The sequence below is a fragment of the Episyrphus balteatus genome, chromosome 1, assembly GCF_945859705.1.
Source record: "Episyrphus balteatus chromosome 1, idEpiBalt1.1, whole genome shotgun sequence".
Taxonomy (NCBI): domain Eukaryota; kingdom Metazoa; phylum Arthropoda; class Insecta; order Diptera; family Syrphidae; genus Episyrphus; species Episyrphus balteatus.
Genome location: NC_079134.1, coordinates 98,433,031 through 98,457,363, shown reverse-complemented (window position 1 = coordinate 98,457,363; position 24,333 = coordinate 98,433,031). Strand labels below are relative to the sequence as shown.

The 24,333-nt window shown below is 35.0% G+C and overlaps 1 protein-coding gene across 1 annotated transcript in view; it reads left to right on the top strand.

Annotated features, from left to right (window-relative positions):
• Positions 1 to 20,264, top strand: part of LOC129918334 (1,4-alpha-glucan-branching enzyme) — a 51,597-nt gene extending 31,333 nt beyond the window's left edge. The window contains exons 2-7 of the mRNA XM_055998813.1: positions 1,683 to 1,852; positions 1,917 to 2,167; positions 2,221 to 2,738; positions 2,803 to 2,974; positions 8,468 to 9,283; positions 20,087 to 20,264. Coding sequence (XP_055854788.1) covers positions 1,683 to 1,852; positions 1,917 to 2,167; positions 2,221 to 2,738; positions 2,803 to 2,974; positions 8,468 to 9,283; positions 20,087 to 20,134 — 1,975 coding nt within the window. The 3' untranslated portion in view covers positions 20,135 to 20,264. The remainder of the gene's footprint in view (positions 1 to 1,682; positions 1,853 to 1,916; positions 2,168 to 2,220; positions 2,739 to 2,802; positions 2,975 to 8,467; positions 9,284 to 20,086) is intronic.
• The last annotated feature ends 4,069 nt before the right edge of the window (positions 20,265 to 24,333 follow it).

Below are 24,333 nucleotides of genomic sequence, written 5' to 3'. Positions count from 1 at the left end.
AAATGATGATAATGACTTTAAAGATAATGATTGATGATTTCGAAAACGATGAGTGGTGACTTTAAACACGATGAGTGGGGTGGTGATGATGATGGCGTGATGATATCGGTAACTGTAACGGTTTAGATGAGTCACAGTTCACTCCAGTGATCAAAAAATGTGCCACAATGCACAAACACGGCGAAAAATAACGGAGATTGTAACGGTGATGAGTTACAGTTCACTTCGTTGTTCCAAAAAATGTGCCACAATGCACAATCACGATCAAAAACAACGGTGACTGTAACGGTACTGAATCACAGTTAACTCCGTTGATCAAAAAGTGTGCCACAATGCACAACTACGATGAAAAGTAGTGGTTTTGATGTACCACTTCGTAAACGACGATTAAATAATGTGCCACAACGCACAAATGATGAAATAATGAGCCACCACGCTCCACAACTATGTATATGAAGTGCCACAATGCACAACTATTGAAAATGATGCGCCACCACGCCCCACGATGATAAAAAAGGATGTGCCACAACTCAAAACGATGATTAGAAAGGCACCAAAATTCAAATAATGTGCCACAATGCACAACGACGATGATGAAAGAGCACCAGGACTCCAAATATGTGCCACAATGCACAACAACGATGATGATGAAGACGACCACGATGCTGACCACGATTTTTTGACGATTTTTCGCCAAAAAGTTTGCAAATCGTAGCGATATGGTGCGTCCAATATAAAAAACGCTCGATTGATTCCAAAAAAATCAAAAATTTTCTCGGATGGCTGAGTAATGTGTGGATTTCTTTCCGCACGTGGAATCCGGTTCGACTGGACCAAATGTTGAACGGCGACACTTGCCGACTAGAATATTCTGGATTTTAATCCTCCGTGCGAAAAAAAATGAAATGCTGCTACACACTTGTTGATTTTCGATATATAAATTTCACGTTTTATTAATTTTTAAGTAGTTATTGTTTATAATTGTGAATTTAGGTTTTCTTTTTAGTTTTAAGTTAGTTTAAGATAATTTTAACAAAAGCAAATGGAGACTGGTGAGCGAATTGTTTGAATGATAGAAAAAGAATGAATAAATGAATGACAGCTTTGAGTGAAGTTGGTGGTGGTTGAATGATTGAATGAAGTAATTTGAATGAATGGAACTTGAAACTGGTTGAATGGGATTGAAAAATGCAAGGTGCAAACACAATGTCCTTAAGACGATTACACTTTGCAGTTTCGTTTTCGCTACTTTTTTTACGTAGTTGAGCGTAGTTAAAACGTAGTTAGAACGTAGTTCAACACGGATTTTGCATATAACTTGACAACAGCGCCACCTACCAGGTTCAATTATAAAACAAAACCTGTCTCGGATGACCTTATTTCACTGACCAAATTTCAGAAAAACCTATCAAGTCGTGTAGAAGGAGAAGGGTCACAAACAAACGCACAGGAGAATTATATATAATAGATAGATAGATCGATGTCCATCCACCGTTTAATTTCGGAAGAAATACTCGTAAGAACCACCTTAATGTACATATATATGACCATATATATATTTTAGGAAATCTGTAGAATAAAATACAAACATTTTAACTGTTTAAAGGCAAACTATTAATAAAATTATGAAGGTACATATTTTATTTGATTTAATTCAAGTTCAAAATTATCTATTTATGCAGACATGGTATCTTAAAAGAATGGCTTAGTAAAATCGATAACCTCGAAGGTGGAATGAATACGTTTTCGCAAGCCTATCAATATTACGGCTTACACTTTCAACCTGATAATTCTGTGATAGCCAGAGAATGGGCGCCTGGTGCCAAAGACGTGTATTTGACCGGAGATTTCAGTAACTCATAAATAATTATTTTTATAAGATTGAATTTAAAAGAAAACTGTGCATAATTTAATAGACAACTGGCAATGGGAAGCAACCCCTTATAGAAAATTGGATTTTGGAAAATGGGAATTGCACATTCCAGCTAACCCAGATGGATCGGCACCTATAAAACATCTATCAGAAATCAAAGTAATTATTCGCAGTCAAGCTGGAAAACTTCTTGACCGACTTTCACCATGGGCAGTGTACGTCAGGCAGCCACCCAAAGAAGCAAATCAGGGGGTCAACTACAAACAGTACGTTTGGAATCCACCTCAAAATGAAGTATTTATATGATAAAACATAAAAGAATTTAACTTATAATCGTGATGTTTTAGATTCATAAATTTGTCCACCCTCGTCCTCAACGCCCTAAATCACTTCGTATCTATGAATGCCATGTTGGTATAGCATCCCAAGAACCTAAAGTGGGTACCTATCAAAACTTTGCTGAGAATATTATTCCAAGAATAAAGAATCAAGGATATAATGCAATTCAACTGATGGCTATTATGGAGCACGCATACTATGCAAGCTTTGGTTACCAAGTAACAAGTATGTATGCTGCTTCTAGTCGCTACGGTACTCCAAATGAGTTGAAAAAAATGATTGACGTTGCACATGCTAACGGATTATATGTTTTGCTGGATGTTGTCCATTCGCACGCAAGTAAAAATGTTGAAGATGGAATGAATCAATTCGATGGTACAAACAGTTGCTTCTTTCATGATGGAGCGAGAGGGGAGCATGCACTTTGGGATAGTCGCCTATTCAATTATAATGAATATGAAGTTTTAAGATTTTTACTGTCAAATCTAAGGTGGTGGCATGATGAGTACAATTTCGATGGATACAGGTATTACTTCGAAAATGTTTGAAGATTTTAAACATATACATATATAAAACCTTATTTCTTTCAGATTTGATGGTGTCACTTCGATGCTTTACCACTCCAGAGGTATTGGTGCAGGTTTCAGTGGTGATTATAGTGAATATTTCGGATTGGGAGTAGATACAGAAGCGTTGATATACTTGGCTCTAGCAAACCATATGGTTCATGAACAAAATGAAGAAGCAATTACAATTGCTGAGGTAATTTCTCGAAATATTTGACTCAGGACAACTTTAGTTGTTGTTTTTATATTTCTGTACTTCATTTCGTTTTTACTTCCACGAAAAGTATTACTTTTAGACTTATTTTGTAGTTTTGAGTGAATTTTTTATTCATTAATGCGACAAAAACGTAAACATATCTCAATCCAGTGAGCGGCAATTTCAAGCAATGAGTGGCCCATTTTCTGAACAACAATACTGGACGATGACTTCTAAAGCGTTGTACATATAAGAGCGACCAACAAATGAGCGAATTAATGAAATTAAAATATCTCACGCCTTTTTCCCCCTAGATACCGCACGTACACCGAGTATGATGGCAATTTAGATTGCTATAACTCGAAAGAACATAGGACCACAGGGCATATTTTGACAAGTTTTTCAAGTTATTCGCAGTTTTTAATATACCTTTGGTCATTCTTCAACCTTCTCCCGAAAGATTGACTATATGAATATAATACTGGGTGTTATCCTTATTTTTATAGTAAAGAGATTCCTTAACTCGTCGATCTTAAAAAAAAAAAACAAGACTAAAAAAACTCGCGTTTAAACTTTTAACTTCAAAAAGCACTGCACGATGAAACTGCCAAGCTTTGATAATTACAAAACAATTAAACTCCATTCAAACGACCAGAGACAAGATGAAATAAACACGTGGTAAAGCGTAAATAAAACTTTTTTATGAACCCTTTTGCTAGCGGTTGTATGGCCTTCGTGAGAGCAAAGCTGAATCCTCGTCGCACCACTATCAAAAATTAGTTGTTAACCGAAACACCCCCGAATCGCAGCCGTACCATGATCTTTTTTGTCCCTTAATTCGTGTATCTCCATTACATAATTCTATGTGTGAATTTTTGATCATATAATTGAACCTTAAAGTTTTATCTTTTATTTGGGCTGTGATGATCTTTATTTTTGGATGTAATCAATGAAACACTAATTCATCTTTTTGTTACCCTATGTTTCGCCGGTTTCTTTCCAGCTTCCTCAGGGGTTTTTATTTTATTTTACTAAATCTCTCGCATTTCCATAAAAAGTTGTAAACCAATAACTAAAAACGACGATTACTCAAAACTTCAAATTTGGCACTTAACCCCTTCTTCTTCTGATGTCTTCAATTACAAATTAGATTCTTAAAAAAAACAAAAGGAGCATATTTAAATTTTTGTAATGGAACTTACTTTTAGTGGTGCAAATGAAAATTTAGTACATTTTTAATTAATTTGATATAAAAGAAGTGTTTAAAAACAATATTAATTCTATATTTAATTCAAGGTTAAAATATAAAAACTTATAAAATAATTTATTTAATTTATAATGTCGAATCTTATAATGTTCGTTGATGGTGATAACTGTCCGCTGTCGTAGTTGGATTTCTTCTTAAATCTCGCAATGGAAGTCTTACGTGATCTTCTGATGTTGCTTTGCTGTTTGTTGAAGTTTCTCGATCGGGTGTGATGAAAGCTGCTTTGAGACGATCAATTGAAATGTTTTGAATAGATCCATTGATGATGATCTTAAAATACCTCTTGTATTTTTTTTTTACTACAACGAAAGGCTCGTTGGATGGAGGCTGGAGTGGCTTCCGTACGGCATCCACACGAAAAAAGATATGCGAGCAGGTTTCCGATGACGGTTGAGTAAAAAACTGTTTGGTGAAGTATGGTGCACTGGGTTGACGAGGCAGTACTTTTCAAGTGGCTGTGAAAGCTTTCTCACAAAGTCATTATCGGTGACGTTTTCCTGTGGAGAAACAAAAAATTGACCAGGGATTCTCAGAGTCTTATCATAAAGCATTTCGGCTGGTGTTGCGTACACTTTTTCTTCGTATGCAACTCGAAGACTTAAGTATTATGAGTGGTAACTCATCTGACCAACTCCCAGGCATTTTAGTTTTGAAAGCTTCTTTTAACGAACGATCCCATCTTTCAATCATCCCATTGGGTTGGGGAGGATAAGCGGTGGTTTTCAAGTGACAAAAGCACAAGATGGTGTTGATTTAATGAAATAAATTGTCACCCACGATCTGTTGTTACTTGAGATGGAACTCAGTACCGAGACACACAGCCTGTTATAAAAGCCTTAGCAACCGTTTTTGATGTAATATCAGACATGGGTATGGCCTCTAGCTAACGAGTTGCTCGATCAATGATTGCAAGTAAATACGAATATTTATTTGAAAGAGGGAGAGGACCGGAATTTGGAATTTTATAACTTTTTAATGGACTTAATCATTTTATTGTATAAAATTGAACGCTCTACAAAAAAGTTGTTATTAATTTTTTAAACCACGGCGTTTCGAAGTTATTCAACTTAAAAATATAAAATGTAATTTTTTCTTCATTTTTTTTCAATTTTTTGACGAAATTATTAGGTTTTTCAAGAAATTTGGCAAACTTTTCGATTTTTTTGTATTCTATGTTGTTTTTTGGTTTCAAAAATCCTTTTATTTAACTGTCGATTCGAATTATTCATTTTTTCAACTAAAAATTAATTATATTAATTTTTTTTTTAAATTTTATAGTTGTATTTTTGTTGAGCGTTCTTAATGTAAGTGCTTCTTTATACTCGAAGAAAGCTATTTCGCAATCGGGAGTCCATTTAATTATTCGTTTGTCATTCTTAAGAGTGGGTGTCCCCGAATGACGAACTCAGACTTCATGTAAATGAGTTTGTGTGTATTAGTGACCTTTCTTCGCCATACATCTCTCACGTTCAACGTCATCTCAACTCAGTTCTCTCTCGGTGTCTTTATTTGCATTCTCTTTCCCTTTCTAGAGAACCAAAGTCATAAAATTAAAGTCTATTTGAGGTAGAAAAAACAAATCAGCATCAAGGAAATAGCAAAAAAAAAAAGGTTGCAAACAGGGATGGGGCTTTTTGAAAAAATGTCGAATTAGATTTGAACAAAAAACGCAGTAGATTCATTTTTATCGCAGTAGATTTTTATATTTTTAGAATTTCATAAAAAATAACAAATACTAAACATTCATTTCTTTTTAGAAAATATAACAAAAACGGACCAAAACAAAAATGTATGCATTTTTGTATTAATTATACGTAAAAACACACGTTACGTATTAGAATGAGATTGACTGCATTTACAATTACGATCAAACAAATAATATAAATAATATGCTGATAATATTTTTACATTTGATTCACGTGGAAATTTTCCACACGAAACATTCTTGTTCGCATGGAATTTTAATAACGGCAAAACTAGTTCTTTGTTCGCCACTAAATTTTAAGTGAGAAGAGATCTGTCGACTACCTCGCAGAGTGTGTTGCAGGTTTAGGCTTCAAAGGATTTAAGGATTAAGGATAGGAAGTGAGCTGGGAATAGGATATGTATAATGGCCGGTGCGACCATAACAAAATTTAACATTGGGTAGTAGTGTGGGGTAGAATAGAAAAAAAAGGGAAATAGGAGATTCGAAGCACAGGACTGGCACGCTGGCGACGCACCGCTTAGCTCGCCGGATATGGGGGGGATCTTGTCCTGGGATACGAGAAAAAACCACAACAAAAAAACATAAATCGTGCCATTTACTTGAAAAAGGAAAAACAAAATAATACACTTATTTTACTTCTCTTACCATTCCAACCATGACGTGTCTACCGTCGAGCTGCAGATGTTTCGCAGCATTGCCCCCTCCCAGCCTGGAGCCCATATTATTACCATTGGGACTCCCCTCAATAGGCATCTTCTTATCGCCTTCACTTCATCCTATTCGAAGTTCATTTTCCGCCCCTTTCCACACCCTGAAAAATCCTTAACAGGCCATCTCAAACTTTATTAAGTTTGAATAAAAGATTCACGTTGGCGCGATTCACAAACATTTATTTTTAAGTAAAAAATTTTATAAATAGGAAAATCATCAATATCAATTTTGGTTGCATTGAATTTGAAATATGAAATTTTTTATCGAAAATTACACAAAAAAAATAATAAATAACAGAACAAAAAGTTTACGTTAGAGCAACGAAAAATGAATAAAAAAAAACAATCAAAATGCGGAACAAAAAAATTATAATTATTTAAATTTTCAATCTAGGCATATGACATTAACCCTGATGGTCAACCTTTAGCCCCTTTCCTTGACACAATTATGGCCTTGCTTTTATCGGCCTTGCAAACGCCCGCGTTCACGCTAATTTCCTATATAGAGGTCTTTATAGTTGCAGTCTGTAGCGGATTTTATTTACTCAAAAGCTACCAGTTTCGCCCACGAAGGAGGAAAAGGCAAACTCGTAGTTTTAATACCCATTCACCACTTCAAAACTTTTGCTTTATAATTCCACCCAAAACTAGTTGCCACTAATTTTTAACACCAAAAATAATCATTGAACAAAAAATTAAAAAATACGAAATAAATACACTGCCGCTCATCTGAATAGGTTCACATTTTAGTTCATCTTACTTTTAGCCTGTCTTGGTATTTAATGCAATGGCACATCTTTTTTATATATGTAGAAAGAGAACATATTTATGCGCTTAGTTTAGGAGAAAAAAAATTGTCTTGGGGCCTACCGTTCTTCTCACACGGTAGCTAGACCAAATTTATTCATAAAAACAAGCGTATTTTTTGGCTCATCTGAATAGGTTCAAAAGCAAAAATGTTAATAAATGATGAGTTGCATGGGTCAGTTAGACTCAAAATTGTGTCTGTCAATAAATCTGATTGTCTTTTACCTGTAAGGACGAAAACGGGTCGGGAAAAATCTTTAAGCGCGGAAAAAATGAGGAAAATACAAGAAGTCTTTGAATTAGGTCGAAACCAACGATGCATTGGGACAAAAATAAACAGAAGTTAAAATTAAGTAAGCAGTTATTTGCGCAATATCCACGGTTATAGAAACAACATTTATAGTCGAAGTTACTCAGTCATAACATATGCCAATAGATGAGCAATGATCAGAACAGCATGACTTCGCGCTAAAAATTAAGCTAAAAACCGGTATAAAATGCAGTTTAACGACGGCAAAACGGGTTGTCAGAAGTGGTAAACATTTGAGAAGAACAAAACTTTGCAAAAATTACCACTTTACAAACCACAAAAAGAAACTTGCCTCCAAAAAAAAAAAAAAACTGAGTAGAAATGCCGGAACAAAAGTGGCACTGCCTTCACAGTCATTTAGACACCTTTAAATAATGCTTCCCTCTACGAAGGTCATAAAAATATGAATTTAGGCCATAGGGCCCAATTCATTCATTTTTTTCCTTTAAAAAATCACCGGTTGCAAATTCGGCGAGTTTTATTGCATTGCATTTTATTTTGGTTTTTTGCTCCGCGTGGATGTTGTCGATTCAATAACCCTCTCAATATAAATAAGTTGTTTAAATCCCAAATTTTCATACTTATCAACTTTCGATTGATAGTTTTAAGTCGCAATACGGGTGATGTCTGATATTTAATTTTTAGTTACTAAGTTTTTTAATAATTTTTTTTTTAATTTTTCATTTTCTAGGACGTTTCTGGTATGCCTGCTCTATGTCGTCCTGTTTCCGAAGGTGGGGTTGGATTCGATTACCGTCTTGGAATGGCAATTCCGGATAAATGGATCGAATATCTAAAGAACAAAACTGATGACGAATGGGAGATGGGAAATATCGTCCACACCTTAAGTAATCGTCGTTGGAAGGAGAGTACCGTGGCATATGCAGAGTCTCATGATCAAGCCCTTGTAGGTGATAAGACAATTGCATTTTGGCTTATGGACAAAGAAATGTACACTCATATGTCTGTCATGAGTGAACCGTCAATAATAATTGACCGGGGAATCGCACTTCATAAAATGATACGTTTAATCACGCACTCCTTAGGTGGTGAAGCTTATTTAAATTTCATGGGCAATGAGTTTGGTCATCCAGAATGGTTGGATTTTCCACGAGTTGGTAATAACGATTCATATCACTATGCACGTCGACAGTGGAATTTAGTCGATGATAAGTTATTAAAATACAAATATTTAAATGAATTTGATCGTGCCATGAACTTAACAGAAGATAAATACGGTTGGTTGCAAGCAGATCCTGGCTACGTAAGTTGGAAACATGAGGGTGATAAGATTATTGCGTTCGAAAGAGGTGGACTAGTATTCGTTTTTAATTTTCACCCAACAAGAAGTTTTACGGATTACCGGGTTGGTACAAATTGGGCAGGTGCATATAAAGCTATACTTAGCACAGACGATGAATTATTTGGTGGACAAAATAGAATTGACAAAAATTGTGAACACTTATCGGATCCCGATGGACATGCTGGTCGAACAAATTTTATACAGGTAAATTATTTTTTAGTTTTCAAACGATAATCGTGAACATGGTCGCCATTGGTAAGCCCTAAGTAACTCAATCACTTACGTGTCGTCTGTCGTCTAAAACACTTCATAAAAGTTTTGAGTGTTTAAGAAGTAGTAAATTGGGACCAAACAAATAATTATTATTGAAATGGTTACAGTTGGAGTAAATTAAGTAGAAAATCAGTTCTCTTTTGGAATATGTATAAATTAACAGATTTTTAACTCAAGCTTTCAACAGATAACAATAGTTAAAAAAAATGCAAATTAGGGCTCAGTTTAAGCTATCAGTAAAACCCATCAGTTTAGTAAGTAAGTAATTCATTTATTTATTTTATAAAGTAATCACATGATTTTTATATAAATGAATTATAACCCCTTGTAGCTCCATGTGACATATCTGTTACAAACCAACAAAGATCCCACAAAAGTTGCAGAAACTATATTTTTCTTCTTTTGAAGTTTATAACATAGTTTTTAGATATTGGCTTATCGAAATAGTACACCATATTTTCAATAAATGGCACCAATAGTTTTTAATTGGCAGTTAAATTTGAAAGTTTTTTTTAAAACAATCAAATTTGTGTAAAAACTACGAAATTGAGAAAAAATATTTTTCCTGCATAAACTGACGTGGTTTTATTTTTGGATTTTAGGAATGCGCCTAAAAATAAATATTAGATAGATATTTGCTTCAATTTTTGCATTTATCTACAAAAATAAATTATTTAAACTTATTTTTTTACTAATTAAATTTCGAAATAACTAAGTAAATAATGAAGATATGGAATTTTTAAAAAATACGTGTTTTATTTTAGCTAAAGGCAAGTCGATTGACATTATTAATTTTAAAATTTGCGATGTTGGGTTACAAGGGGATAAGCTGTGGCATTGCCGTCAGCTCAGTTGGCAATAAATATTTTAACAATTAATTTTTTTTTTTTGGTTTTAGATGTTAACATAACAATTTTGTTTTAATCAAATTCAGTTATCAATAAAATTAGATGTTTATAGACATTTTTTTATGAATAAATAAAGATTTTTCCAGTTCGGGCAAAATCAACTGTTTCTTACACTCCAATAAAGTGAAAGCAGTCGTCTCTTGATATGAGGTTACATATTGTGCAGAGCCGATCAAAACTTCCATTATAGGGTACACCGTTTAGCCCAAGGACGTCGCATCTGGTTTTAAATATTAGGGAGATTTTTGTATAACCTTGCAAGTCGCAAAAATAGTTATCAGCTTTTAGATTCAAGTTGAGTTTTAAGTACAAGAATCTGCTGTCCGACTGCTGGGCTTCAGCTTCAAGCAACGTTCTCTGATTATCTTCGATACAACCGATCTTTTGGTGTTATTCTATCGCCTGAAATTATGATCGTATCTTCTCCATAGACTTCGCCAAGATTTCGGCATTTCTTCATCCACCAATCATTATTTCGGATTTCATATTGAAGCACTTTTCGTATGAGTTGTGATTAAGGGAAGTCGAGCACTTTTAGAATTAAGTCTGTGTTTTAAGAGTAGTAGTAAAAATTTTAGGTAAACCTGTTTCTAAGTAAATAGCATGATTCGGAACTTTTATTGGCAGGTTGAACAATTTTTGATGAAACTTCGTCGCAGCTTTTCTATTTCTTCCAATTCATCGGTTCCACATACTTCTGCAGCGTAACACAATATCGATTTAACGACTGAATCAAAGATTTTGTACTTTGTTGACAGACTAACGTGTTCCTTGAACAAAACATTTTTCCTCGTAGAGTAAGTTTCTGGCAAGTTTTAGTTTTTTCTTCAAAATGAGTTTTGAAATCAAGTGTTGTATTAAGCTTTACTCCCAATAAGTATATTTTCTCACAACATCAAGACGGTTGAGTCCCAAGAACCAATTATAGCGCTGTGTTGAGTTACCCCAATTACTTCTTGAGAACACCATTACCTTCGATTTATCTGTGTCAATGATAAGTCCCCACTTTTCACAGAATAAAACCAGGCGGCCAATTGTAGATTTTGCGGAGTTTCAGACAAACTACCAAATCATCGGCGTACAAAAGAACATTTACGATGGTGCCTGCAATTCTGATTCCACCAGACTCCACCACGTAGTTCGGTCACCACTTCGTTTATAAAAAGTGCAAATAACAATGCATTAAGTGGGCATCCCTGCTTCACACCACTATCTGTTTTAAACCACTCCGATATATTGGTTCCATCCCAAACAGCAGCATTAGTTCTACAATACATTTCTTTGATGATCCGAATGAATTTGGTAGAGTCCGATTTGCAATCACTTGTACAAAAGTGCGTTTATATTAATGAGATCGAAAGCCGATTTAAAATCTACAAAAAGGGCGTACACCTTTTTGTTTCTCGCTTGAACCTTCGTCGGGAACCTTTCCCGATTGCACTTAGACTAAAAATGTGATCGATAATCGAGTAGTTGTTTCTGAATCCTGCCTGTAGTTCAGTCATGGTGTTGTTTTCGTCAATCCATTTTTCAAGTCTAGCGACTAGAATTCCACAAAAGAGTTTGCCAATGGTATTCGTAAAGGATAGGCCACGGTAGTTTTCTGCTTTATCTAAAGCGCCTTTTTTGTGTATGGGGAAGAGTGTTTAAAAAATTTTGGTACAATAGAGTTCGAAAAAATATTGTCATACAGTTTTTTGAGGTGCAACAGACATACGGGTGTAGCATTTTTACAAAAATTCGCATGGGATATCATCTTCTCCCGGTGCCTTTCCATTTTTTGATTTTCTTAAAACATTTTCAATTTCCACCAAAGAGAATTCACAATCAAGAATATCATCGACGATAAGAGGTTCGGCAGTTAAAAAAGTTATGTTTCTTTGATAACGAAGTAGAGTTTGAAAGTACAGTGATAGATGTGCTGCAGAAACGCCTGTGCCTATTTTAAATTTAGAATCATTTATCTCTTTTGTGGCTTTCCAGAATTCTTTTGAGTTTTTAATATTTGCAAGTTGAATAGCATTGTTGTTTTCCCAGTTGATTTTCTTCATATGACACATATATTTGTAAGAGTTGCTGGCCTCAGCGTACCATGTCTTTAAAACTTCGGAATCTATTTCTATCCATGCTTGTAATAGAGCAAAATATTTCCTACGAAACTTCGAGCATTCGGAGTCAAATCGCTTTGCTTGTAAATTTTTTCTGCAGTTGCCATTTTAATTGATGATTATATTATTTGCGACGAGTATTCTTCTACCGATGCTGTGTTCAAAACCGTATTTGAAAAAAAGTTGTCTATAGCTTGATGGTATATTCTTATTTCTTGTATTTTGCAGTTCATTGTTAGGAGCAAATTAAGTGTTTTTTCGTTTCTTTTAACAATTTTGTTTAGCTATTTTGAATACTTGAAAACTTTTATTTCGAGCAAAATATTGATGAAATAAGTGGAAAGCTTATTTAAACAATTTTTAATTTTAATTTGTTAATTTTAATTCACAAATCCATTTTATAAATTTTACTGATGAAATTTCACTATTGAACAGCTAATTGCCAAATGCCAAAAAAAAATTCCATTTCGTTAAATTTTTTACTTGCGATATAGGTACTATAGGGCAAGTTTAGGATTCGTAAAAAAAATCGAACTCGAGATAACAATTTTACATGACATTACGATGATGGAGAATGCCAAAAAAGTGGGTCCGACAATTCTGTCTGTCTGTCTGTCTGTCTGTGTGTCTGTCTCTATCTGGAGCTGCAGCCTAAACGAGTGAAGTGATTTTCTTCAAACTTGGTAGTTAGCAGTTTTTGGTGATTCCCTAGAGGGGAAATTAAAATTTTTTTTTTATGACCAAAACTAACGGTACTTGCCATATAACGGAAATAGAAAAGTTAATTTTTTTCAAAAACGGCTCTAACGATTTTGATTTAAATTTTTGTGTGTAGTACTACACATAAGAGCCAACTTTTAAAATAAAAAAAAATATTTTTTGTACCGTTATTAATGGTACCTGTCATAGAACGGTTTTTTTCGTTTCTGAATATCTCGTACAACATTAACCCGATTTAAATGAAAATTTTTATACAAACGTGTGTAAGTAAAGATAATATAAAGAATTTAGAAAATTTTCAAAAAACGCATTTTTGGATTTTTAAAAAATATTTCAAAATTTTTTTTTGAAAAATCAATTTTTTGAAAACGGATCAATGAAAAATTTTGAAATTTAGTTTTTATGTGTAAATTAATTATTTCTTCAAAATGGCATACCAACTTTTTTTTTGAAAAATGTTAAAAAATTTTTATACATAAAAAATTATTTTTTAAAAAAACGGCTCCTACAATTTTTAAGATAATTTAAAATGGAGTTTAATTAATTATAAAAACAGATTTAATTTTTTTATACTAATTATGATGAAATTTCTTCAAAATATCAAATTTTAAATTTTATGAATAAAAAGCTTTAACATTATAGTTACTTTAAGCATAAGAGCAAGTACGTGCGACCCCAGTCGTGCAATTTATTTAATGTTCCGGTGGCATCATTAAAAAAATTAATTATTAATTACCTTATTTAAAAAAAGTAGTTTTGGTTTTTTATTAATTTCTCGAAAACGACAATACATTTTCGGATATGTATTTCTGTTTTTGTTTAAAAACAAATAAAAGCATTGTACTTTGAAAACTAAAATAGTACTTAATTACATAAAATTTTGAAAAAAATTAGTTAAACAATTTTTTTTTCAATTTTTTTTTCAAAATTTTGATTTTGAAAACAAGTTTTTGAAAAACTGATAAATTAGCTTTATTCAAAAACAAAATAAAAGACGGTTTTGGCTTTAAAAAAAGGTATAGCACGTCATTGTAGCTGTAACCGTTGATTTTTAATAATTTTTTCTAAATTATGTCAATTTCTTAGAAAATTGCCCCTCCCGGCTAAACGGGGGGAATAGACCCCCTTCCCACACTATTTTTTATTGTTTCGACTTAACCTTCACGCTCCAGCACATTACTCCTGAATCACCCTGTATATAAAACGTTCAAAAATGTTGTCAACCTGGCTGACGGCATAGCCATAGCTTTAATATTCCAAATATTGTATTCAATTGTTAAGAAATGAAATGAATTACTTACTTACTTACTTACTATTACCATTTCGTGTAAAAGATAAAATAGCCAATCATTACTTGGTCCGTTTAATTTATACTAATGTCGAACTCCTTTCAATTTTTTGAATCGGAACATGAAAATAGACCGAATTCTTTTTGCGATTTGTGTGTCATTTGACAACAATTTTTACACGAACGTCAAGCTAAAATCAAAACAATTTCTGCAAAATAAAACCAGATTCCTTTGATTTTGTTTACTTTCTTCGGTAATATAAATTTATTTTAATCTGAATCAAACGGAAATTGCAGTTATTATTAAGATCTGAGTGAAGATGAAGTAGAAAGTTAATTATTTTGGCCGTATGCTGTGGTTTTACAGATAAAAAATTTACTGAAGACAATCACGGGAAGAAAAGTCACAGTAATTTGACTTTTTCACAAGAACTATGCCAGGAAAAAATATATTTTGATCGCGCATTGTTTTTTTTTATTCATTCTATATTTTTCCGCAATAAAAATACGATATTCAATTAAAATTTACTCTTTATTTGAAGTTGGTGTTCTTAAATAAACAAAAAACACGAAGAAAACTTTCAGCTTGACGTTTGAGAAATGTCAAATGTTCCAAGTGTGTGTGCAAATCCGGGTAAATCTCTCAAAATAGAGGGATTACAAAAAATTTGAATTCTGCTTCGTTTGATGTGAATTTTTTTTCTTTGGAACATGATTCTCTCTCAGTTACATAAGAAATCAAGCACCTGTGACGATTAACTTCAGATTTAGTAACTTGTGTCATCCCTGTATTTTTCCCCTACCTATATCTCTATCTTTCATATCCCATCTTCCCATCCCTGTCTGTACCTATCTTGCCTTCTCTCTTTATTTTGGGTGAGTTAGTTGTTTGGTTTAAGCGGCGGTAGTCGATTTCGATGAGCGTCTTGGCGATTATTTAAAAGAAATAAAAACTAAATTAAAATATAAATCTTGGCTTTCGTCTTTTATTTTAAAAGGAGTCTAACTCGACCATTGTGACAAAACTCAGAAGTGTGATTAAGAACTAACTTAAAAACTAGCCTACGGGATTTAAAAAAAAAAATCAAAATGAATCTGAGAGATTTATCAGTGAAGGAACTAAAAGAAATATTGAGAACACTAAACGAAAAAACGACGGGTAATAAAAATGAGCTAATAGCGCGTCTGGACAAGTTCGAATTCAATGAGGTTCAGAAAATAGCGGATTCGATAACGTCGTGCGAGGTTGACGAGGGAACGGATCGCGAAGATGAGGTAGGCAGGTTAAGGGACGACGTAGCAGCGCTCCATCGGTCAATGGAATTGCTAACCCAACAACTTGCTGCCGCCATCAATCGGCATGTGAAGTGAACAGGCGCGAAAATAATCTGATCGAATTCGAAAGAGAAAACAACAATCAAAACGAACTGACAGTTCATCGTGCGGAGTTGCCAGCACTACAAAACAATAATTTTCGTGAACTATTGTATATTATACCGGATTTTGATCCTTGCAATGGAAATCTGTCGTCAGTTCAATTTATCGAGCGATTTGAACAATTAAAAAGTGCATATCAATGGCCAGAAATTTCGATATTGTTTGCAGTGCAAACCAAAATGAAAGGTGCCGCAAAAATGTGGATTGATTCACAAAACGTTTTCCGAAACTGGTCTGATTTTATTAATGCTTTTCTCCTAGATTTTCCGTGTGAATTAAACACAGCCGATGTACATAGGGAGATGATGCAGATGCGCCTAAAGAGAGACGAAACATTAATTGAGTTTTATTATAGAGTTCTGTCTATCGGTCGTCGCGGGTGTCTCGATGATAATGCAATTATCAGCTACATTATAAACGGAATTCAAGACAGTGGGTTGCGTAGAATGCTTTCGGCATACTCAATACCAACGTGTTCCGATTTGTTGAAAACACTTAATCGAATAATCGCGAGTGAATGTGTCAGTGCACCATATTATGCACCAGCGTCACAACAACAAGTAGTAGGGCAACCGCGAGAAAATTTAGGTCCTGTGTGCTACAACTGCCGGGAACGCGGTCATGTGTCGAGAAATTGCCCACAAGCGCAAAGAAAACCTCGCTGTGGAAAGTGTTCGACTACCAATCACGAAACAAGAAACTGCTCCTTGCTTAGAGCCCCAGTAAATACCATCGCGAATCGTGCCCGTCAAGAAACATTAAAAGAAATTTACATAAAAGATGTGAAGTGCGTGGCTTTAATCGATTCGGGGTTTTTCGCTTATTCCTAGAAACTTGGCCCTTAATTTTGAAAACTTTATCGTTCCGTGCAATGAAAAACTATTCGGGTTTGCAGGAGGTGAATATGAGTGTCGCGAAATGTTGAAAATTCCAATTACTATCGACGGTAGTGAGTTCAAAGGCGAGCTTATGGTTATCGACGATAAACTAATGAACTATGATGCTATAATCGGAACAGATATTTTGTGTAAAGGTCGTGTCGTGATCGAAAACGGAAAATGTGAAGTGAGGGTTACTTTGGACAGTAACAAAATCGAAATTGGCAATCATCTCTCGGCTGATGAAAAACATAAATTGATCTGTCGTTTAAATTCTTTTGCTGATTGTTTTGGTGAAAACCTTGATGAGCTAGGAAAGTGCGCGTCGGAAAAAATGAACATAAAGCTTAAGAGTGATAAACCAATCGAAAAGAAACCGTATTCCATCCCCTTCCCGAAGCAACAAACAGTGAATTGTATAGTTCAAGAACTGCTCTCGTTAAATATCATTCGTCCTGCATCTTCCTCTTACGCGTCCCCCATAGTACTAGTCAAAAAGTCAAACGGCGAAGAACGATTGTGCGTCGACTTTCGCGAATTGAACGCGATAACAGAGAAACGTCCATGGTCAATGCCCACAATCGAAGAAGTTCTAGCTTCGATGGCAGGTAAGAATTTTTTCGATACATTACATATGATGTCTGGGTATTATCAGATCGAGATCGAAGAGCAACGCAAAAAATACACGGGATTTGTAACTCGAGATGGGCATTTTGAGTTCAATAGAATGCCATTTGGGCTCAAAAATGCTCCCTCAACCTTTCAAGAAATGATGCAAAGACTTAAAGAAATATTAAAGAGTAAAGTCTCGATATATGTCGACGAGATCGGTTCTGCATCCGACACTTTTGAAGAGGGACTCGAAAACCTTGCCGAATTTTTAACTTTCATTCGAAAAGGGACTTTAACTTTACGTTTATCAAAATGCTCTTTCATGAAAAATAAAATTAAATTCTTAGGCCATGAAATCGATGAAAATGGTGTGAAACCAGGGCAGAACAAAACGAATGCCATCGCGCAATATCCTGTCCCCACGAATCCGACAGAAATCAGACGGTTCCTGGGACTCACTGGGTTTTTTCGTAAATTTGTAGCTAATTACGCTCACATTGCTGTGTCTTTGACGAGTCTTACGAGAAAAGACGCCGAGTTCAAGTGGTCAGCCGATTGTGACGATGCGTTTCAAGTCTTAAGTCAACCAAACCAATCATTCCGCGCATAGCTCGCTGGTTTTTGAAACTACTTGAATATGATTGCAATATTATACATCGACCTGGAGAATCTATGAAGCATGTAGATGCACTGAGCAGTGCTCCAGTTTAACCTTCTAAAGAACCTGAAGATATTGGTGCTTGCATCATGACCATTCATGCCTCCGAACAAGATGATTGGTTATGGACAATGCAGAAGCAAGACCCGAAGTTACTGCAAATAATGAAAATAATGAAAGGAAATATAGTCTCGAGTCAAAGAGCACAATACCTTTCCGAATATGAAATAAAATCCAATCGACTTTTCAAGAAGATTGACGAAAATAGGCTTCTGCTGGTGATTCCTCGTGGTGTAAGATGGCGAGTCGTCAAATTATGTCACAATAACATTGGGCACCCTGGTGTTGATGGAACCATAAAACGAATCGCTCAACATTTCTGGTTCCCTAGAGCTCGAAACTTCGTGAAGGGATTTATAAAGTCATGCGTCAAATGCTGTTTCAGTCGTCAACCGAAGCAAAAAGAATGTCAACTGTATGGTATGGATATCCCGAGAACACCCTTTGAGATATTGCACCTGGATCATTTGAGGCCGTTTATTAGAAGTCGTCGAAGAAATGAACACATCCTTGTAATAGTAGATGCGTTAACGAGATATTCTATTCTCGTTGCAGTGTAGTCAACCAAGAGTAAACCCGTGATTGAAGCTATGAACCAACTAACGATGAACTTTGGTGCACCGAAAACCATAGTCACCGACCGAGGAACGGCCTTCACTTCAGCTATGTTCGAAAAATTTTGTGACGAGAATGCTATCAAACACACAAAAGTAGCCGTTAGAACTCCACGAGCAAATGGGCTCGCCGAACGAGTAAACCAGAGTATTTTGGCGTACCTCAGAACATCATCGAGTGATGCAAAAAATTGGGACCTGGAGCTGCGTGGACTCCAATGGACTATCAATACGAGAGTCAACACAACAACAAAATATTCGCCCCTTGAACTGATTTATGATTTTCCATTGCGAGATATTGGTGGTAACAAACTATTAGCAGCGCTTCACGATGACGATATTAACATCGATAAACCTACAATCACCGTTAGACGAGAAGAAGCTTTAACAATATCGAAAAAGCACGAGAGAAATGGAAGCGTCGTTTTAATGCTAAATATAAAAAACCCAATCCATACGAAGAAGGTGATCTTGTGTTGATCGAAAGTGCAATTCCAAGCACGGGCGAATCACGAAAACTTGAGAATAAATACAAAGGGCCATACATGATAGCCAAAGTCCTTCGATTCGACAGATATGTTGTTGAAGATATCGACGGTACGAGATTGAATCAGCGTAAATTCAGTACTGTAGCAAGCAGTAATAAATTGAAGCCATGGTGTGCTCTGTATCCAGAAGTCGATGCGTATGAGTCTGATGAAGAAGACGAAGTCTACAACCCAAATTAACTCGGGACGAGTTAAGGCAGGAAGGGCCGAGCTGTCATCCCTGTATTTTTCCCCTACCTATGTCTCTATCTTTCATATCCCATCTTCCCATCCCTGTCTGTACCTATCTTGCCTTCTCTCTTTATTTTGGGTGAGTTAGTTGTTTGGTTTAAGCGGCGGTAGTCGATTTCGATGAGCGTCTTGGCGATTATTTAAAAGAAATAAAAACTAAATTAAAATATAAATCTTGGCTTTCGTCTTTTATTTTAAAAGGAGTCTAACTCGACCATTGTGACATTTGCGAATTCATTTTTGGCAAATTATTTTTTCATACTTAATTTAAAACTTAAAGGCTTGGCCACACCGGAGGGTACGCGGTTGAGGTACTAGTAACGGTACGGGTATTTGTATGGAAAAAATTCCAAACTGACACATCAACGTTCGGGTGTGGAATTTTTTTAATACAAATATCGTTGCCGCTACCCGTACCGCTACCGCGTACCCTCCGGTGTGGCCAAGCCTTAAAGCAAAACAAATATGCAAAAAACAATAATCGCAAATATGGAGACAAAACTCTATTTCCTCTCTCTTCCTGACTCATTTGTATTCGTCCAGTCGATAGTGATTTTCAGAGTTACAGAAATGAACCAGTGTGCGGTGAAACGATCGATGATAATTTTAATAAATTACCCCTAATTTTTTCATCCTTAACAATGATAATTAAAAAATAAATTTTTTTTTTAGGTCTATGCACCATCGAGAACTGGTGTTGTTTATGCCAGAATTCACTAATCTGGATAACTAAGAACTCGTGCTTGCAGCTGCAGTATATTTCTATGGATATTAAAAATCCTGTTGCTTATATTCCTTCTTATTGAAACTATTGTTCCGAAAATAAATATATATATTTTTTATTACATAATTTAAAACCTTTAGTTTTTGGGAACTTTGCTGTCGTGAATTATTATTTTTATTAATGGGAAAAAGTGTCGCTTTAAAAAATACCTATCAGAAACTTTTCCCTTATTAGAATGCAGAAATGTCCGTAATATTGTTGTGGGGATAAATATGTAAATAAAAACAAATACGAATAAAATTTTCTAATTATTCCCAACAAATAAGAAACAGCTTGAAGACTTGTTACCTTAAGGGAAAAAACATCCAGGCTCCTATTGCATAGCATATTATTTACTTTATCTACAACAACGACTTTTAACTCTTTCCGGGCCGGCTGTATGAAAATCGTACCACTTATCTTAGCATTTTTTCAACTTTCAAGGTGCAAGTTAGGTTTCCTCCGAAGATGCAAGAAATTTTTCTCCCCGTCTGGTCCAGCTGTTATTTCTAAGGCATATATCCGTCCAAAGCTAGAATATAACTCCCACATATGGGCAGGTGCTCCAATAACGTCGTTGAGTTTCTTGGATAGAATACAAAATAGAGCTATAAAAATGATAGGTGATAGATCAATAACCGATACAATTACATCTCTCGAGCACCGTCGTCGTAACGTATCATGTCTCACATTGTTCTATCGTTATTTTTATAAGCAATGCTCAGAAGAAATAGCTACACTGAGGGAAAAGCCACCATAAAACAACGTGAAATCAATGAAAACTACATTGATTTTTTTTTTTTTTTGTTTTTTTTATTCAACATACTATATACAATTGACTTAAGCTTAACTTATTTCTAATAAGATACATTGATTGATATAAAATTTGTTGGCACATATGGGGCCTAACCTTATACAATGGATAAAAGATAAAGTATATATAAATATAGTACATGATTAGGCTTAATTTTACAAGTCTGCTGACTAGGTTATCCTCGGGGTGTTCCGTCCCGGTTGTCCAGTTGTGGTATTGATTTTGGTGGGTTGGGTGGTATGGCATTTAGCCGCGGTAGTAGGCCGATTGCGTTTCGGCGTAAAAGTAAACTACTTCCTCGTTGTCGGTTGGGATTATGTGCTCATCCAGAATATCCAAAGCACTAAGGTATCTGGGTTCGGGATGTCGTTGTTGGGTTCTCATGCTTCTCATCAGCTGATTGGGGTGGTTGGCGATGCTTCCGACAAGTTTCTTTGCAGATTGCAGCAGATACTTTTCCAACGTCATGATGTTTGCTTCATCGTAAAGTCGCTCGTTGCTGTAGTATTTTTGTCGCTGTCGATCGAAGTAAGGTCCGGTGCAGATCCTCAGGATTTTCCTCTCAAAAATTTGAAGTTCCTTCATGGCTGTCTTGGAAAAAAACTACATTGATTTAACTATTATTCGGAATGATTTTGCGTTGAAGATGAACATTTTAAAATCAACGTGGAAAATAGGTTAATTTTTGATGGTTTCGTATCTTAAAGTCACATAAATCAAAGTAGTTCAACTTTGAAACAACGACGTTTCAACTTCAATTTGTTTTTTCCCTCAGTGTAGTTGCATTCCTCCCCTCAAACAGTTTACCCGTGATACTCGCGCTTCAAGGAATGCTCATCAGTTTACCCTAGAGTCCATTTTCGGAAGTACCGTCAAATACAGAGATTCTTTCTTCAGCCGCACTACACGAATGTGGAACGCATTACCCGCTTCTGTTTTTCCATCGCATTTCAAAACTCAGGACTTCAAAACTAATGTTCATCGGTATCTCCTTTCAAGCCCCTCCCTATTTTCCTAATGCTCGTACTGTGTTTACCATATTAGACTAATCCCTTTAGTGCGCGCTAATTATAAAAAAAAAATGATATTAAATTAATACCACATTTCTATTAAAATTTTTTTTTGAAGACATATGTACATTATGTAGGTTTTAACTTACATAGAAATGTGGTATTATAAAGCTTGACAAAATGCTAAAATACATATGTGATACGATCTTCATACCACGTGCGGCCCGGAAAGTGCTATCATTAATAAATAGGTTCGACATGTTGGACTTTTCGAAGCACTTTTTTTTTAGCATTTGCAGTATTTAGATTATAACAAGTATTCCCGACGTTCAATCGGACTCAACTATTGATTTTTAAAGTAGATAAGCGCTGGTTATAGCGATCAGGAAAATGCATCAGGAAAAAGAAACAGTATGAAATTAAATATTTTTTATTAAGCTCGTTTATAGCGATCAGGAAAACTTACGTTAGTTGACACACACAAAATCTACCTACTCTCTACTTTTCCTGATTGAAATACACACGAAACAATTTTATGAATGCAGTGGAACAGGAACAATTTGAAGCACTTCAGGGGAACGATTTGTTTCATTTTGTTTCAAAAGTCAATCAACTGGCCGAAAAATGAATTTGCATCAGGAAAATACATAATCACAAAATATCTATTTGAAAATTTTTCCTGATGGCTATAACCAGCACCAGCAAACGTTGAACTACAGAAAAAAGCGGTGAAATATGTACGTAAAAGAAGTAGGTACTTCCTTTCCACTGAAAAAAGATAGGAGCTCGGGGAAAAACTCAGTTATATACTTTCTGTATACAGGGTGTCCCAAAAGTTAACGTCGAAACGAAAACGGTAGATAGGGTAGGTGGTGACAGTTATCAGAAAAATAATAAAAAAAATCGCAGCCATATATTTTGTGAGTTATTGGCATTTGAAAAATGTCCAAAAAATGGTCACCATGTGACGATTTTTCATGTGCCGTGACTACAAATCTTAATTTTTCTCATTTTTTTTCAAAATTTTGATTGTTTACTTGACAATTTTTCTTTTAAATACCGATTTTTAAAGTTATTTCAAAAATTTGCTAAGTAAACAATCAAAATTTTATTGATACAATTTGAACCCAAACTTTAGAACTTGGTACACTTTTATATCTCAATACTTTTTGTGCCAGCATAATTTCAACATAGGAGAACTTGGCTCTTTTTTTAACAGTAATGTTTTTGTTGTGATTTCACTACTTTTTGCAAGGTATTGCTGTAGAATTGAAAATCTCTATATTTGATGAAAATGAGCAGTTGCCACGCCCCCTGGCTGAAATTCTCAAACTTTATTTTTTTTCCTTTTTATAAACTATCAGCTCTACCATTCTACCAAATTTCAAGATATTCCGATAATCAGAAGAGCTCTAAAATATTTAATGAAAATTCAGCGGAAATGGGCGGTTGCCACGCCCCCTGGCTAAAATTCTCAAATTCTAAATTTTTTCCTTTGTATAAGCTACCAGCTCTACCATTCTACCAAATTTCAAGATTCTACGATAACCAGAAGTGCTCTATAATAATTGATGAAAATTCGGCGAAAATGGGCGGTTACCACGCCCCCTGAATTGAAAATCTCAAATTTTCGATTTTTTCCTTTGTATACACCACAAGTCTTATCACCATGTAAAATTTCAAGTTTCTACGATAGCGGGAAGGTCTCCATAATTTTGATGATCTGTCAGTGAGTCAGTTACGGTTTTCGCGATTTTTGAAGTCCTTTATCTCAGAAACTACTCATCGTAAGAAGCTGAAATTTTCTGAGGAATTTCGGTTCGGCGAAATTACAAATGTAGCGAGTTTGAAATTTCTGGCATCTTTGGTGTGGAAGTTAGAGGGGGGTCGAAAATGGCCTGAGTTGTTTCCTGTAAATAAGGGTGTAGTGCCAAAGTTGCTAGAGAACTTGGCTGGGCACTACGTTGAAAAATTACGAAAAAAAGTGAAAAATTCTCAAAATAATTAAAAATCTTTCAAAAAAAATTTTGTTCGAAGTCGTACCGATAAATCGAAAAACTAATGACGCCAATCGATTTCTCGAGTCCGAAATAGGGCGAAACAGTTATTCGCGCACCTGTCTCAAAAAAAATTTTCAAAAAACTTGCACAGTGTTATTAACAGATGAAGACGGTAACGGAGAAGACTTGTACGCATCTTCTCCGTTACTGCTTTATCTGTGAATAATTTGGCTTAGGGATGCAAACGATACATCGATGTTTTCAAAACATCGATGTTTTTGTTAAAAACATCGATGTATACATCGATGTTTCTTAAGCCGATACATCGCCGA